The 16,305-nt window shown below is 35.0% G+C and overlaps 1 protein-coding gene across 3 annotated transcripts in view; it reads right to left on the reverse strand.

Annotated features, from left to right (window-relative positions):
• Positions 1–2,173: 2,173 nt before the first annotated feature.
• CNTLN (centlein) overlaps positions 2,174–16,305 on the reverse strand; it is a 284,539-nt gene continuing 270,407 nt past the window's right edge. For all 3 annotated transcript variants that reach the window (XM_090274078.1, XM_090274077.1, XM_090274079.1), the window contains one exon: positions 2,174–2,970. In XM_090274078.1, coding sequence (XP_090130204.1) covers positions 2,869–2,970 — 102 coding nt within the window. In that variant the 3' untranslated portion in view covers positions 2,174–2,868. The remainder of the gene's footprint in view (positions 2,971–16,305) is intronic.

Consider the following 16,305-nt stretch of genomic DNA (forward strand, 5'->3'; position numbering starts at 1 on the left):
TGGTGGAGCAGGTTCCTTCTGTTTATATCCTATGATGGTGGCACCACGAGGCATTTGCAATTTTGCAAGCGACTGAACTCTTGTCTTCCTTCTCCAAACAACCACAAATAAAAAATCATTCTATCTGTGCTTACCTTGCAAAGATGGTTTCGAGGCAAATTCTCCAGCAGCCCCCGCTTCATCTAGATTGCCTCAACACTCGCAGTTCCTGAAATGATTCCCAATGATCTCCACGTCCTGTTACTCACATTCTTTTGAAATCTCCATGCGTGTGAGATGAAGCAGATTGCCATGGGAAGAAACCCGTGGCGCAAAGAACGAGGGCAGCCTGTAGCCAATAACTAGCCAGGAACTGAAGCCCAAAGCCAAACAGGCTGTAAAGAACTGAATCCTGCCAATTACCTGAGTGAGCCAGGAAGTGGGTCCCTTTGAGTTAAACCTTGATATGACTGCAGTCTCCTGAGAAACCTAATGTCAGAGAACCCATTTAAGCTGCACTCATATCCGTTACCCAAAGAAACTGGTACTATAAATGTCTTCAGCCACTAAGTTTTAGGGTTATTTGTTATACAGCAATAGGTAATGAATACTCCTGTGCTTTAGAAATTCCTTGTAAAACCTGCCATTACTGGGAGTTCTTTTCTCAGGTAATTGGTTTGGAGAAAAGAGTCATGTACCTCACGCAACCTCGATCACCTGTTCCCATTGACCCATACTTTCTGAAAAGACTACAAATGCAGGTTTTGGAGATTAAAAACAAAACAAAACAAAAATACAAAAAATGATAAATGTGATCATGGGGAGAACAAAACTTAAAAAGAGAAATATTACCACTGTATGCCTCTAAGAATGGCTAAAATTAAAAACTTCCAATACCAATCCCCAAAGAGGATGAAGACCACCTTGACCTCTCAGACTTCTCTAGTGAGACTGTGAAAGGGTACTGTTTAGACATTCTAGAAAAGAGCTTTGCAGTTTCTTATCAAGTTAAAATCACACTTACCACATGACCAAGCAATCACACTCATGAGCATTTATTCTAGAGAAAGGAAAACTTTGTTCATACAAAAACGAATGTTTTTGCAATAGCCCAAACCTGGCGTATTAGCCAGGATTCTTCAGAGAAATAACCAATAGGGGTCTCTGTGTGTGTCTGTGTGTGTGCGCGTGTGTGTATTCTTTGTGCTGATGGAAAAACTCTGCGATGGTCATATAATCTACACAGGCGAAAAAATTTCCTAAAACTATACTCCCCAAAAAGTGAGTGTAAAAGCTTGTGAAATTAATATAATTTAGTTAACAATATTGTACCAGTGTCAGTCTTCTGATTTTAACAATGTACTATGGTTATGTAATACTGACATATATTGAATTCTTTTTAGCACAGGTATAGTGTCACTGTATAATAAACACAATGCTTTGCCATCTAACTCAATAGTAAAATAATCCACATCCCACTGCAATTGTGACATTTGACAGCCATTTTTTCTCTTTTCTTGTTTTGACATGATGGGTATACACTGGTATTTTAAAAACTGCAGTATGTTGGTATTTGTGGCACTTGAAATGATCTGTCACAGTAATTTGCAGTGTGCCACATGCTAGTGCAAAGTGATGAGTGCACCATACACAGTCTCTGCCATAACTACTCACCTCCATTACTGCAGTGTGAAAGCAGCCATAGACCACACATAAATGAATGAGCATCACTGTGTTCCAATAAAACTTTATTGATGGACACTAAAATTTGAATTTCATAAAACTTTCACATGCTACAAAACATTATTCTCCTTTAAAAATTTTTGATAATATAAAAACCATTCTTAGCTTGTAGGTCACACAAAAACAGGTAGCAGGCCAGATTTGCCAACCTCTGCCTTAATTTCATGGGACTTGTTCTGAGGGTGGGGGAGAATAACAAGAAAATAAGTGAACAGATAAAATAGATAATTCTGTGTTGAAAGAAAATTAAATAGTTAAATGGGCAGGGATTGTGTCTCTGAATGAATATATAAAATGAACCTGAATGGTGAGAAGGACCCAGTCATGAGAGAAGTTGAGTACAGAGTATTCTAGAAAGAGAGAATAACAAGGGTAGACTGGAGGCAGGCACAAGTTTGGTGAGTTAAAGGAACCAAACACGGATGGCATCATTGTTAAGACTTTAACTCTAACTAGTTGACTACAGTAGGATTTAGCCTAACTTTATACACTGGCTTTGTGGCCCCTTGCTAATTTATATGACCACACAAAGAATTACAAATTTTAAACAAGAGAGAAGGATAAATATTTTTATCTTTTCAAAGAGATCTCGGAAGATACAGTATCTCCTATATGACCCAGAATATCCAAAACAAATATAGTTGGACCACACAAGTTATTTCATTAAATGCTCATCCTTAAGTTATACTGCTTCATTTTATATTTGCTTACAATACAAATGTTTTGCTCACTGGATGATTTAAGGCCATTCACAGCAGTTTTATTTAAAAGGTCCTTTCTTTATAAAACTTAAAAGAGTAAATCTTCAGTTTACATTTTTTCTTTTTATATTCAGACCAATTTGTGTGTGCCAAGCTTGTTCTAATTTCTTCTAGTGCACTGGAAGAAAAATCATTTTTAAGTTTGCATTGATTTGTGGCAATATTTGCATTCCACAATCAAATGCTACACTATTTCCTTTTACATGGCTATCACTTAATTAGTTTCACTTGTTCAGCAATTAATTAGTTTCAGAGACTTCTTATTTTGGTATTGAACCTGAATATTGATAGTTGGAGCAGATACTGTATCGGGATTGCAATGCACTTATTCCAATCACACCACATAAAAAGTTTTCACATTTGGAAAAAGTTCTTCATTGTAATATCATCTAATATCTTTCATAATTGTGAAATACACTTCAACTAGTTTCTTTTTTTCATTTATTTTTTCCAGTATTGCTTCTAGTAAATATGAGGCAAAAGGAAGCTGTAAGAGAAACACAGAAAAAAGAGATTATTAAAACTCTATATTTTCTTCAGTTCAAGAAATATACTAAATATCATTAAACCATTAGAACTCAGCTGTCTGCAACTTTGCAACCATAGTGGTACCCTACTGGGTCTCTTTTCAACTGATCCTGCTGGTTAGTGTGGGTAATTTTGTCTTTTATAATAAAAATGATAAAAGAGCTGAAGTAAAATGAAAAAAGATAAACGCCTTATTGAACAATTCATGGTTTACTGACCATGTTAATGATGTAATCTGCAATACAAGCAGCTAAGCCATTTATCTTCAATCAGCTGATCAATAGCAGGTTGCAGCCCTCTCCAGGGCCCACGGGCCCACTGAAGTAGTGCTGTGTGTTCATCACTCATAAGAGAATGAGAGAGCTCTATCAATATCCTTGTCTGTGTTAGAGCTGAACATCTCAAGTTGTAGGGTAAAATTTCAGAGGAAAAAAATGGCAAAAGTATACTCATTGATTAAGCTGTTATAGAAAAGTTTGTTTGGCATATCAAAGTGTAATACACATGTTGCAAACTGCTGAGTTTATGAAATGTAGAGTATTTTTTTTTAATTTCATAATTCATATAACTTTCCTAGTAAAGTTTTATTGTTACCTCTGCTTCACTGGGTTGCCTGTAGAACTCCAACTCATACAATTTGAAATGTTCCCCAAGCACTTACCATAGCTCTATTAACTTCTTTTTATCCTTCTTCCCATTTACCTAGTCTCATGTAAGAGGTTCATAATAATTAATAAGTTCATTAAGTCATTTCTTGGAGTTGTCCTTTTGATTAACCAGGGAAAGGCTACTTTTGTTTTTCTGAATATATTAATGAGAATGCCTGTCATGCCCAGACCTTTTCCCTACAGAGAAGTAGCACTAGGTCCTTTTTTGTGCTAAGATGACCGCCGACTGTATCGCTGGTCAGCACCTGACTGAAGATGCCTCTGTATGAGTTGTTTGGCTGTGCTCAGCTGCGCTATGCTCAGCTAAGATGATTACAATTAGCTAAACCAACCAGAATTGTTCTTTTCTAACTTTGAACTGGAGAAGAAAGAAAAGATAGGCCAGTAGCAATTAAAGCAGTACAGAAAGACGTGCACACACACACACACAGGAGGAATAGAGACCAATGCTGGTCCACAGAATTGCATCAGATCCTAAATAACTTTCTAGTTTAACTGCCTTCTTATCTTTAAAATAAACAGCCTTCTCCTTAAGGAAGTCTGAGTCTATGTCAAGACAGACTATATCGTTAGTCTATATCAGGAATTTTATGTATTTGTCTTACTGGAAACTTACCACTACAGAAAGCATAAGATACCAAAATATCACGTATATTCAGTTCTAAGATTCAATTGAATATAAGAGACACACATTGATCTTTTTACAAAGTTTTTTTTCTGGGATAAAAACCCTACCATTTGAATATACCCATATTGCATACACATTCCGGTTTCAGAAACATAAAAATGCGGGGATGGTGCATCTTAGAATCAATGAAAAAGAATATAGGTTTGGTAGATTTGCAACTGAAACTATACTTAAAATACGACATGTCTTGGAAAGTGTTTTAAAAATTTACATGGTCTGTTTGCCATATATTTTTTAAATGCAAAATGTTTTTAAAACAATAAGAAGACCTGAACTTTTACCACTTTGGAGTCCAGAATAAGTGAAGAGTCAATTAAATTATCTCCCTGTGATTCTGGAGGGCCTAAGCCTCCTTAGAACCCCCTCAGACATAGAGAGCACAACCATCCATTTACTAATAGTTTGGAGTTGAAGTGGCAACGACGGGCTGACAGCAAGTTGCCCTATGAAATACATTTTAAACAACAAATCCAACAATTACGCTGCCTCAGGCTTCATTTCGGGTGGCCTGTGCCAGGGACTACAAAGTCCAGAGAGTCTGCCTGCCTCTTTCTTTTGCATCCAAAAGGAGAAGTGATACGCCTAATTATGACAATGTAGGGTTACACAAGCTTGAGTTCTGCAGCATGGGAAGAAAAACGAAAAGGTGAAGAGTTGATACTGTGTGAGATTTCTTAGTATGAAAATTCAACTGGGACCTCAGAACACCAATCAAGGGTTTTGCTTCTCTACATTGTAGTCTTATAGTGGGTCTTTCAGTCGTTCTTGCTCTCTTGTTGTAAAAGGTATTTTCTATTAATGGAGGGACTTCCCCTGATTTCACACAGATTATTAGTTACTCTTACATGGAAACACCTACAGATGTTTGTCTTTAGCAACTGGTAAGCCAATGACAATCTCAAATTTATCACTTATGCTGACAAATTGTGACTTCATTTAGAGGTGTTTCTGTATAAAGGTAAGATATGAATGATGATTGCAGATGTTTGAGAGCCACCTGGGAAATATAACAAAACCTGAAGATCATGACTGCAAAACATATAGTTGTATAACTTAGAACATCAGCACTAACTGGAATGTACTCCTAATGATATAAAATTAAAAATGTGTTGAAAGAAAAACACTGAAATAAGGGTAGCTTTTTAAATCTACAGTACAAGATTAACATTTTACCCATATGCACTCTTGTTTGAAAACAGTTATCAAAAAAGTAGATATCGCTTTAAAAATACAAATGACTTTAGCTTGAGTGAAGATATTAAATTTTATGTATTATACCTACTTTTACAAAAAATATGATTTAGTGAGACTGAGACTTAGAGGTCAATGCAGTTTGATTATTTTAAAATGAATAGTGCAAAAGTTGGTATAAATAGATATTTATACATACACAATGTATATATAAACACATGAGTATATATTATTTATAGATGTACATTATATACACATTTAAATAGATAGGATATACTCTATTATCTTATAATTAAAAAATTAAACTTGTTAAAATAACCAAGAGTGCTATCAGAAGAAATAATTCACTTGTAATTTAAATTTGGCCCTGAATTTTGAGTTAAGTTTCCTAAATGTTGCTTATATGTTTGGCACATATTATATATATTCGAGTTCTGCTGAAAACTGACTCATAGAAAAGGAGTATTTGCTATTCTCAAACTTTGGTAAAGGCCATAATTTGTCTTCACTTTCATTTTTGGCCCCAATTTTTTATAGTGGTAAAGTAACACATAATATAAAATTTAACTTTTACCTTTTAATCACATATATGTCTTTTTTGTCCCCCTGGAAACATGAAAATAGGCTTGAAATCATTAAATTAGAAAACATCCCAATAAGACTCTGAATAAAGACTTTTAAACTTTTCCTATTTCAGCAAGATGTGAGAGATCTGTGTGGGTGACTGAGCATGTAGGTTTATGTATGTAAGACAGGGAAACTGAGTGTGTGTGTGTGTGCATGTGTGTGTGTGTGTGTGTGTGTTATAAATAAAACATAGAAAGCAACAGAGTAAATATGTTCAGAGTTGAAATGAAGAACTTTCAGTTAACCTTCAAACTGAAGTTACCTTTTTTTTTTTTTTTAACAAAAGCCTGGGAGATTTATGAAACCTTTTTCCCTGCCATATTGCAATGCATTCCATAGAAGGTAAGCATATTTTGCAGAGAAGGCACTGGGGAAAGAGCCATTTTAAACTTCAGCATTTGCAAGATCTGAAGCAACTAAAAGTAACAGGGATATTTAAAGCTAAAGAAATACCAGAAGTCTATATTCCAAATATAGACTTAAGGTGGAAAGACAGAATTTTTGATATTGTCCCTGTACAAGAAAACTTACTGGGACAAAGTGGACTACAATGCACTGAATTAAATTCAGGAAAGGATTAGCAAATAACAGTGAATAAAGCAACAATAAAACCAAAATTAAGACATTTTCTAGCCATTGCTGGCTGAAGGTTTTATACAAATCCTAGTAAAGAATCATATTGTGGTTATAAATGTATATTATTTGTCTTTTAAAAGTACACATATTTTAATATATATAACCATAATTCTGTTAATTATTTAATAATTTTCATAATTTATATATTTTAACTATTTGTTTATTACACAGGGGAACAATTTTTAACATAATTCCTGTTGAGTTCGATTTTCATCTGTTTTAGACTTAAATAGGCATGCTGACTTCAAAACTGCAGTTAGTTTTCTTCTATCACATCAAGTTTTTCTCTACAGCTTATCTTAACATGACCACTCTAGGCTGAATAGAGGCTGGATCAAGGGAAGCACTAGTGCTCTCCTGTTGGCTGAGAGCAAACCTTTCTCAAGTGGGGAGGGGAGGGGGAAGACCTTGGAGACCAGCAACAGGTTCATACTTGTCTAGGCTATTCAGTTACACATGAAACAGTGTGGTGAGAGGTTGTGTGCCGCTCTACATAGTGAATCGTATTTTGAAGTGTAGTCCGAGTTCTTGTCTATATACAAGGAGTTAGCATAATTTAATTTTTTATTTTAGATACATACTTATTTCCTTTACTTCAGATCATGTCTGCCTCTGCTATTTCTAGTCGTAAGTGCCTAAACAACCCTGATTCGTTTTGTTTATATCTGTGGCAGTTTCACCATTCCCAGGCAAAGGACAAACATCAGCACATTTGTCAGGCAAGCCTATTTTGCATATTTTTAAAGTAAAGCTTGATGATCAAGATAAGTCTTGGGCCCCTCACAAGGTGTGCAAGCAGTGTGTTGAGAGTTTCCAGATGCAAAGGGAACACGTGATCAATTGCCATTTGGTATACCTATTGTTTGGCAAGAGCCCAGAGATCATTCAAGTGACTGACTTTTGTATAGTGAAAATGTCAGGACATAACAAGAAAAATAAATGTAAAACAGAGTATCCTCATCTACCATCAGCTATATGCCCAGTGCCTCATTCAGCTGAAATCCCAGTGCCAATTTTCATTGAACTACCCTCTTTCAAAAAACAGAAGTATGATGAAGAACTAAGTGACAGCAACGATGAAGATTTTGAAATTGAAGATGACTCAGTTCGTAAGAGACTTGATCAGCATGAGTTGAATGATTTGGCATGAGATTTGGGACTATCCAAAGAGGCCTCAGAACTCCTGGCATCCAGACTGCATGAGAAAAACTTGCTTGAAAAAGGAGTGGAGGCATCCTACTTTCGATGAAGAGAAAGTGCATTTCTGCAGTACTTTCGAAGTGATGGTGGCTTTGTGTATTGCCATAATGTACATGGTTTAATGGAGGAATTGGGAGTTCCAATCTATAACGCAACTGAATGGCGACTGTTCATCAATAGCTCAAAGCGGAGCTTGAAGTGTATCCTCCTCCACAATGGCAATTTATTTGATGCACTCCCAATTGGCCATTCAGTTTGTTTTCTTGAAGAATATGAAGACATAAAGAGAGTCACTGATCCGTTGCAATGTCACAAGCACAACTGGGTCATCTGTGTTGACCTTAAAATGGTCTGCTTCCTTCTTGGTCAGCAATGCGGATACACCAAGTATCCCTGTTTTCTGTGTATGTAGGACAGCAGAGCTCGTGAGAAGCATTGGGTGGAGTCAAATTGGCCCCCAAGATCTGACCTCAAACCTGGTGATCCACACATTCTACATGAGCCACTTGCTGACAGAAAGAACATTATATTCTCACCTCTGCACATAAACCTGGGTCTCCTGAAGCATTTTGTTAAAGCTTTGCCAACTGAAGGAAACTATTTCAAGTATCTCATCTTGGCATTTCCTAACCTGTCGTTTGAAAAGATAAAATACCTTAATATGTATATTTGGTAGCAGAACTTTACTACTTGTACACAATTTGACTTACAGTAATGATATATAGCCTTTATATGAATAAAATAACTCTAAATAAACAGTATATTCAAGTAATTTTTCTTTATTTTCCTTTTTATGTGCTGTTTTTATTATTTCTGGGACAAATGGAGGGTATCCTGTACCTCAAAAAGTTGACATGATAGAGAAAAACGGGGGTCAATTTTGGATTCAGATGCCAAAAGTTAGTCAAAAACAAGTGTCAGATCTAACTCATCGAAAATTGTTCCCCAGTGTTATCTTCCATCCTCAGACATGTAAGCTCTTTGAGGGCAGTGATTTTTGTCTCTCTTCTTCACTACTGTACACCCCAACCTGACAATACATGACACACAATATGCACTCAATACATTTTTTAATGCATTCCATACAATCAATTCAGCTTTATCTCCACCAATTCTTTCCATTGCTTTTATAAATTCCCAAGTACAAAGCACTCTTTTAGGCAGTACTGTTCATAAATAATTGACTCCTTACTTGGATATATTAGGAGGTAGTATCAATTACAGTACAATACAAAAACATCTCTTCATGTGTCAACCAAAATAAACTAGTGTTTACGGCCAATTGAAAGAAATTCAAATTAAAATGCACTTCAGGCAATCTTTTCTAATTCTGGGGGACACAACATATATGATATAAAATCTTCACTTAATTTACTTAAAAAAATTTTTTTTCAATTACTATTAGCATTCAACATTATTTTGTATTGGTTTCAGGTATACAGCATAGTGGTTAGACAGTCATAGCTTTATAAATTGATCCCCTGATATTTCAGGTCCCCACCTGGCCCCATACGTAGTTATTACAATACTGTTGACCACATTCCCTGTGCTGTACTTTACAACTCCGTGGCTATATAGTAACCAATTATACTAGTACTTCTAAACCCTTCAAATTTTTCACCCAGACCCAAAACACTTCCCCTCTGGCATTGTTCAGTCTGTTCTCTGTACTTATAAGTCTGTTTCTGTTTTGTTTGTTAGTTCAGTTTGTTCATTAGATTCCACATATAAGTGAGATCACATGGTATTTGTCTTTCTCTGACTGGCTTATTTCACCTAGCACAATACCCTCTAGGTCCATCGATGCTGTCTCAAATGGTAAGATTTCATTCTTTTTTAAAGATTAATACTGCATTGTGTAAATGTACCACAGGTTTTTTATTATCCACTCATCTACTGATGAACACCTGGGCTGCTTCCATAGTTCAGCTACTTGTAAAACAATGCTGCAATAAACATAGGGATGCATATATATATATATATATATATATATATATATATATATATATATATATATATTTGAATTAGTGTTTTGGGTTTCTTTGGATATATTCCCAGAAGTGGAATTGCTGGGTCAAAAGGCACTTCCATTTTTAATTTTTTGAGGAACCTCCACAATGTCTTCCATAGTGGCTGCACAAATCTGCAGTTCCACCAACAACATACAAGGGTTCCGATCCTCCACATCTTTGACAGCACTTGGTTTTTGTTGTTTTATTGATGCTAGCCTTTCTGACAGATGTGAAGTCATACCTCAATATAGTTCTAATTTGCATTTCTCCAATGATTATAGATGTTGAGCATCTTTTCATATGTCTATTGGCCATCTGTATGTCTTCTTCGGAAAAGTGTCTATTCAGGCCCTGTACCTACTTTTTAACTGCTTCATTTGTTTGTTTTGTTGTTGTCTGAGTTCTTTATAAATTTTGGAAATTAAACTTCTTATTGAATGTGGCATTGGCAAATATCTTCTTCCATTCAGTATGTTATCCTTTTGTTTTGTTGATGGTTTCCTTTGCTGTGCAAAAACTTTTTAGTTTGATGTAGTCTCACTTGGTTTTGTTGTTTGTTTCCCTTGCCTGGGGAAATCCATCCAAAAAATATTGCTAAGAGAAATATCAGGGTTTTACTGCCCGTTTTCTTACAGGAGTTTTATGGTTTCAAGTCTTACATTTAAGTCTTTAATTTGTGTTTGTTCTTGTGTGTAGTGTAAGTAATTGATCTAGTTTCATTTTTTTGCAACTATGTGTCCAATTTTCCAACACCATTTATTGAATAAACTGCCTTTACTCAATTGTATGTTCTTGCCTTCTTTGTCAAATATTAATTGACCATAAAGGCGTGGATTTATTTCTGGGCTCTAATCCTCCATTCCTTGACTTATGTGTCTTTTTTTATGCTAGGACCATGTTCTTTTAATTACTATAGCCTTGCAGTTTTTTTTGTTTGTTTGTTTGTTTTTAATATATCAAGTAATGTGATACCTCCAACTTTCTTCTTCTTTCTCAAGATTGCTGTGTTCCCATACAAAATTTTGGATTATTTGTTCTAATTCCGTAGGAAACACCATTGGTATTTTTATATAAATTATGTAAATCTATAGATTGCTTTGGGCAGTATGGACATTTTAATGATTTCAATTCTTCCTATCCATGAGCAAGATATATGCTTCCATTTATTTGTATTTTCTTCAACTACTTTCTTCAATGTCTTATGATTTTCTAAGTAAAGGTCTTGTACCTCCTTATTTAAATTTTCCCAGGTATTTATTTTTGGATGCAATTGCAAATGGCATTGCGTTCTTAGTTCCCTTTCTGATAGTTCATTATTGATGTAAAAAAATGCAACTTATTTCTGAATATTTATTTTGTATCCTGCTACTTTACTGAATTCATTTACCAGTTCTTGTAGTTTTTTTTTGTGGAATCTCTAGACTTCTCTATATGTACTATCATGTCATCTGCAAATAATGACAGTTTTACCTCTTTCTTTCCCATGTGAATACTTTTTATTTCTTCTTCTTCTTGTCTGAATGGGTGGCCAGGATTACCAAGAGTGGTGAAAATGGACATTCTTGTCTTGTTCCTGATCTTAAGAGAAAACACTTCTAGTTTTTCCCTGTTGAGTATGATGTTAGCTGTGGGTTTGTCACATATGGCTTTATTATGTTGAGGTATATTCCTTCTATTCCCACTTTTCTGAGAATTTTTATCATAAGTGGGTTCTGGATTATGTAAAATACTTTTTCTGCATCTGTTGATATGATCATATTTTTATTCCCTCATATTGTTTATGTGGTGTATCACATTAATTGCTTTGCAGACATTGCACTATACTTGCGTCCCCCAAATAAATCCCACTTGATCATGGTTCATGATCTTTTTAATGTATTGCTGAATTCAATTTGCTAATATTTTGTTGAGGACTTTTGCATCTATGTTCACCAGGTACATTGGCCTATAGTTTTCTTTCTTTGTAGTGTCTTTATCTGGTTTTGGAATCAGGATAATAATGGCCTTATGTTTTGAGCTTGGGAGTCTTCCTCCTCTTGAATTTATTGGAATAGTTTGAAGAATAGGAATTAGTTCTTCTTTGAATGTTTGGTAAAATTCAACTGTGAAGTGATCCATTCCAGGACTTTTGTTTGTAGGGTGAATTTACTTTTAAATGTATTCTGTTCTCTTTTTTTTTTTCTTTCAGTATGTCTCATATTAAGGAATTCATTTTTTAAATGGAGATGTAATTCACATAACAGGTAATTTACTATTTTAAAGTATATAATTCATTGGGTTTTAGTATATTCATAAGGTTATGTGACCATCATCACTACCTAATTTCAGAACCCTGTATCCACTAGCAGCCACTCTCCATTTCCCACCTCCCTGATAACCAAAATTTACTCTCTGTCTTGATATGTTTGACTATTTTGGACATTTCATATGAAGGTAGTCATACTGTTTGTAGCCTTTTGAGTATGTTTTCTTTCACTTAGCTAAAATTTACAAAGTTTTCCACATTATAACATGCATGTACCAGTTCCTCATTGCATTTTATGGTTGAATAATAATCCATGTATTCATACACCACATTTTGATTATTCATTCATCAGTTGATTGACCTTTGGTTGCCTTCAACTATCGAGCTAGTATGGATAAGGCTGCTATGATCATTCATGTAGAAGTTTTTATATGATGTATGTTTTCATTTCTCTTGGGTAAATATCTAGAGGTTGAACTGCTAGGTCATGTAATCTCTGTCTTTAATGTTTTGAGAAACTGCCAGACTGTTTTCCACTGAAGTGGCACCATTTTACATTCCCATCAGCAATGTAGAAGGGTTCTAATTTCTCCATATCATCATCAACATGTGTTATTGTCTATCTTTATTATTATAGCCATCTTACTAGGTATTAAGTACATATCTCATTTTGGCTTTTGGTTTGCATTTTCCTGAGGTCTAATAATGTTGAAAATCCTTTCATATGCTTATTGGCTATTTGTATATCTTCTTGTAGAAATGTCTATTCTTTTCTTTTTGTTATTGAGTTGTAAGAGTTTAAAATGTGTTCTTAAATATATAAATATATAAATTTCACTGAGATAAGACATACAGAAGGCTGGGGTGAATTAATAGCAAATCACAGGTCCTTGAATATTGTTAATGAAACATACCTACAAATTTTCTGTGGCTTCAATTATTGACATCTCCTTCCTATCAAATCTGATCTACCTCTACTGATTGCTAACACTTTTTTTTTTTTTTTTGGTTTTTCAATTACAGTTGTCCCCTTTTCCCCTAATTTCTCTCCCCCACCCAACCCACCCCCTCTCCCGCAATCATATCCCTCCCCGTTGTCCATGTCCATGAGTCTTTTATACAGGTTCTTTGACTAAACCCTTCCCTTACTTATCCCCCTTCTCTCCCTCCCCCCCCCCCTATTGACTGCTATTCTGCTCTTTGTTCTATTTAGTTCCTTTGTTTGTGTTGTTCTTTAGTTTCCTGTATTAGGTGATATCATATGGTATTTTTCTTTCTTTGCCTGGCTTATTCTACTAAGCATAATTCTCTCTAGTTCCATCCATGTTGTTGCAAATGGCAGGAGTTCCTTCTTTCTTTCTGCTACATAGTATTCCATTGTGTAAATGTACCACAGTTTTTTGATCCACTCATCTACAGATGGGCTCTTAGGTTGTTTCCAGAACTTAGCTATTGTAAACAGTGCTGCAATGAACATAGGGGTGCGTAAGTTCTTTTGAATTGGTGTTTCAAAGATTCTTCGGGTATAATCCTAGTAGTGGAGTCGCTGGTTCAAAAGGCAGTTCCATTTTTAATCTTTTGAGGTAATTCCATACTGTTCTCCATAGTGGCTGCACCAGTCTGCATTCCCACCAACAGTGCAGTAGGGTTCCCGTTTCTCCACATCCTCGCCAGCACTTGTTGCTTGTTGATTTGTTGATGATGCCATTCTGACTGGTGTAAAATGGTATCTCATTGTGGTTTTTATTTACATCTCCCTGATGGCTAATGATGTTGAGCATTTTGTCATGTGTCTATGGACCTTCTGTATGTCCTCTTCGGAGAAGTGTTTGTTCAGGTCCTTTGGCCATTTTTTAATTGGGTTGTTTGTTTTCTTGATGTTGAGTCGTATCAGCTCTTTATATATTTTGGAGATCAGTCCCCTGTCTGTGATGTCATTGGCAAATATGTTTTCCCATATGGTTGGTTTCCTTTTCATCTTGCTGATGTTTTCTTTTGCTGAGCAGAAACTCTTTAGTTTGATGTAATCCCATTTATTTATTTTTTCCTTTATTTCTCTTGCTTTAGGAGATGTATCCATGAAGAAATTGTTACATGAGATATCTGATATTTTCTTGCCTATGTTTTCCTCTAGGACTTTTATGGCGTCACGGCTTACATTTAAGTCTTTGATCCATCTTGAGTTTATTCTCGTGTGTGGTGTAAGTTGGTGGTCTAGTTTCATTTTTTTGCAGGTCCCTGTCCAGTTCTCCCAGCACCATTTGTTAAAGAGGCTCTTCTCACTCCATTTTATGTTCCTTCCTCCTTTATCAAATATTAGTTGACCATAGAGGCCTGGGTTTATTTCTGGACTCTCTATTCTGTTCCACTGATCTATATGTCTGTTCTTATGCCAGTACCAGACTGTTTTGATTGCAGTGGCTTTGTAGTATTGTTTGATATCTGGTGTTGTGATTCCTCCTGCTGTGTTCTTCTGTCTCAAGATTGCTTTTGCTATTTGGGGTCTTTTTTGGTTCCATATGAATTTATGGCGTATTTGTTCTAGGTCTGTGAAATATGTCATTGGTATTTTAATAGGGATTGCATTGAATCTGTAAATTGCTTTGGGTAGTATGGCCATGCTAACACTCGTTAAAGTTATCTTCTTTCTCATCATGTAGGGTATTAAAATTAACCCTACATGCTTTCTGATCCCTTCATTTAATCTCATTACTGCTATTGATTGAGTCACTATGATGAGGCTCACATCTATTTCATCCTTTCTATTCCTATGACTAGGGCATATCCAGGCCCTCACTGCCTTTGTCTAGACTGCTTTCTTCCTCTCAGTCCCTTCTTCTTTCAAACCATCCTACACACTGATATCATGTGTTTTTCTAAAGCACAACTCTAATTACATCCTTTTCTTACTCAAAAGCTTTTATAGTTTTATGTGGGCCCATCTTTCCTATATCTGGTTTTTCTCCAATTCACTAAACTAAAAAAACTAATTTGGGGAGGTCCTTTCATCCTATTATAGTCATTAATTTGCTTTTTGTCCTCTTCCATAAATAGTAAGTTTTAAAAAACATATTAATATAAAGAGAAATTAAAACAAGAATATATGTTCAAGAAATTATAAGGCAGCTATGCCATAAAAGTAAAATTAAGATATTTGAAAAATTTTTTTCAGTGTAATTCTTATTACTAAAAACCTGTGGGGATAATGGGTAGGGTCAGATAAAGATCAAATATATAAAAGTACCAACTGCATCAGTAGTACTTGAAATAATGAGGACAAATATTTTCATTTTGTATTTAAAAAAAGGTAATTTAAGGTTTTAGACCTTTTAGTTCTCATGTACTTCTGGCTAACAGAAGCAGTAGGTATTATATTATTGTTTAGTTCCATATTGCCACACAGCAGAACAGTTTTTTATTTTGTGGTTAATACTTTATCAATATAAATTTTCAACAAATGAATGCAGAGAGAAGTTTCCTTAACAGGAAACAATTCTGTGGCCTAACGCTTACACAAACGATAAAACCACAAGACCTGATAAACTCCTATAATCTCAGAATTCTATTATATAAAGCAGCAATTTTCAAACTTTTTCATCTCATGGTACACATAAACTAATCACTAAAGTTCTGCAACACACCAAAAAATATATTTTTTGCCGATCTGAAAAAATATAGGTAATTTTTTATTGAATTACAAAAAGTAATAAGGATAATAATTACCTACCTTTATTGTTTCAAAATGACTTTTTTAGCAAATTAAGTGCCTATACTTGTATATAAGGATTTCTGGTACCAAGAATTAACCAATAAAATGAAACCTTATTATGTGATGTGACCAGTAAGATGTAACTCTATTATATGACCTATATATTTATGGTTCAAGACAGGGCATTCACACCAGAGAGCTATTGTTGTGCTGGCTGTTGTCATTTTTTAATCTGACAATCTAAGAGAGAAGAGGTCAGTGCCCCCTGACTAAGTAGTCAGGTATTGCATGTTCTAAAAATTCTGGCAGCACACTGGT

This window comes from Furipterus horrens, unplaced genomic scaffold (assembly GCF_987537825.1).
Source record: "Furipterus horrens unplaced genomic scaffold, mFurHor1.1.pri manual_scaffold_4, whole genome shotgun sequence".
Lineage (NCBI taxonomy): Eukaryota > Metazoa > Chordata > Mammalia > Chiroptera > Furipteridae > Furipterus > Furipterus horrens.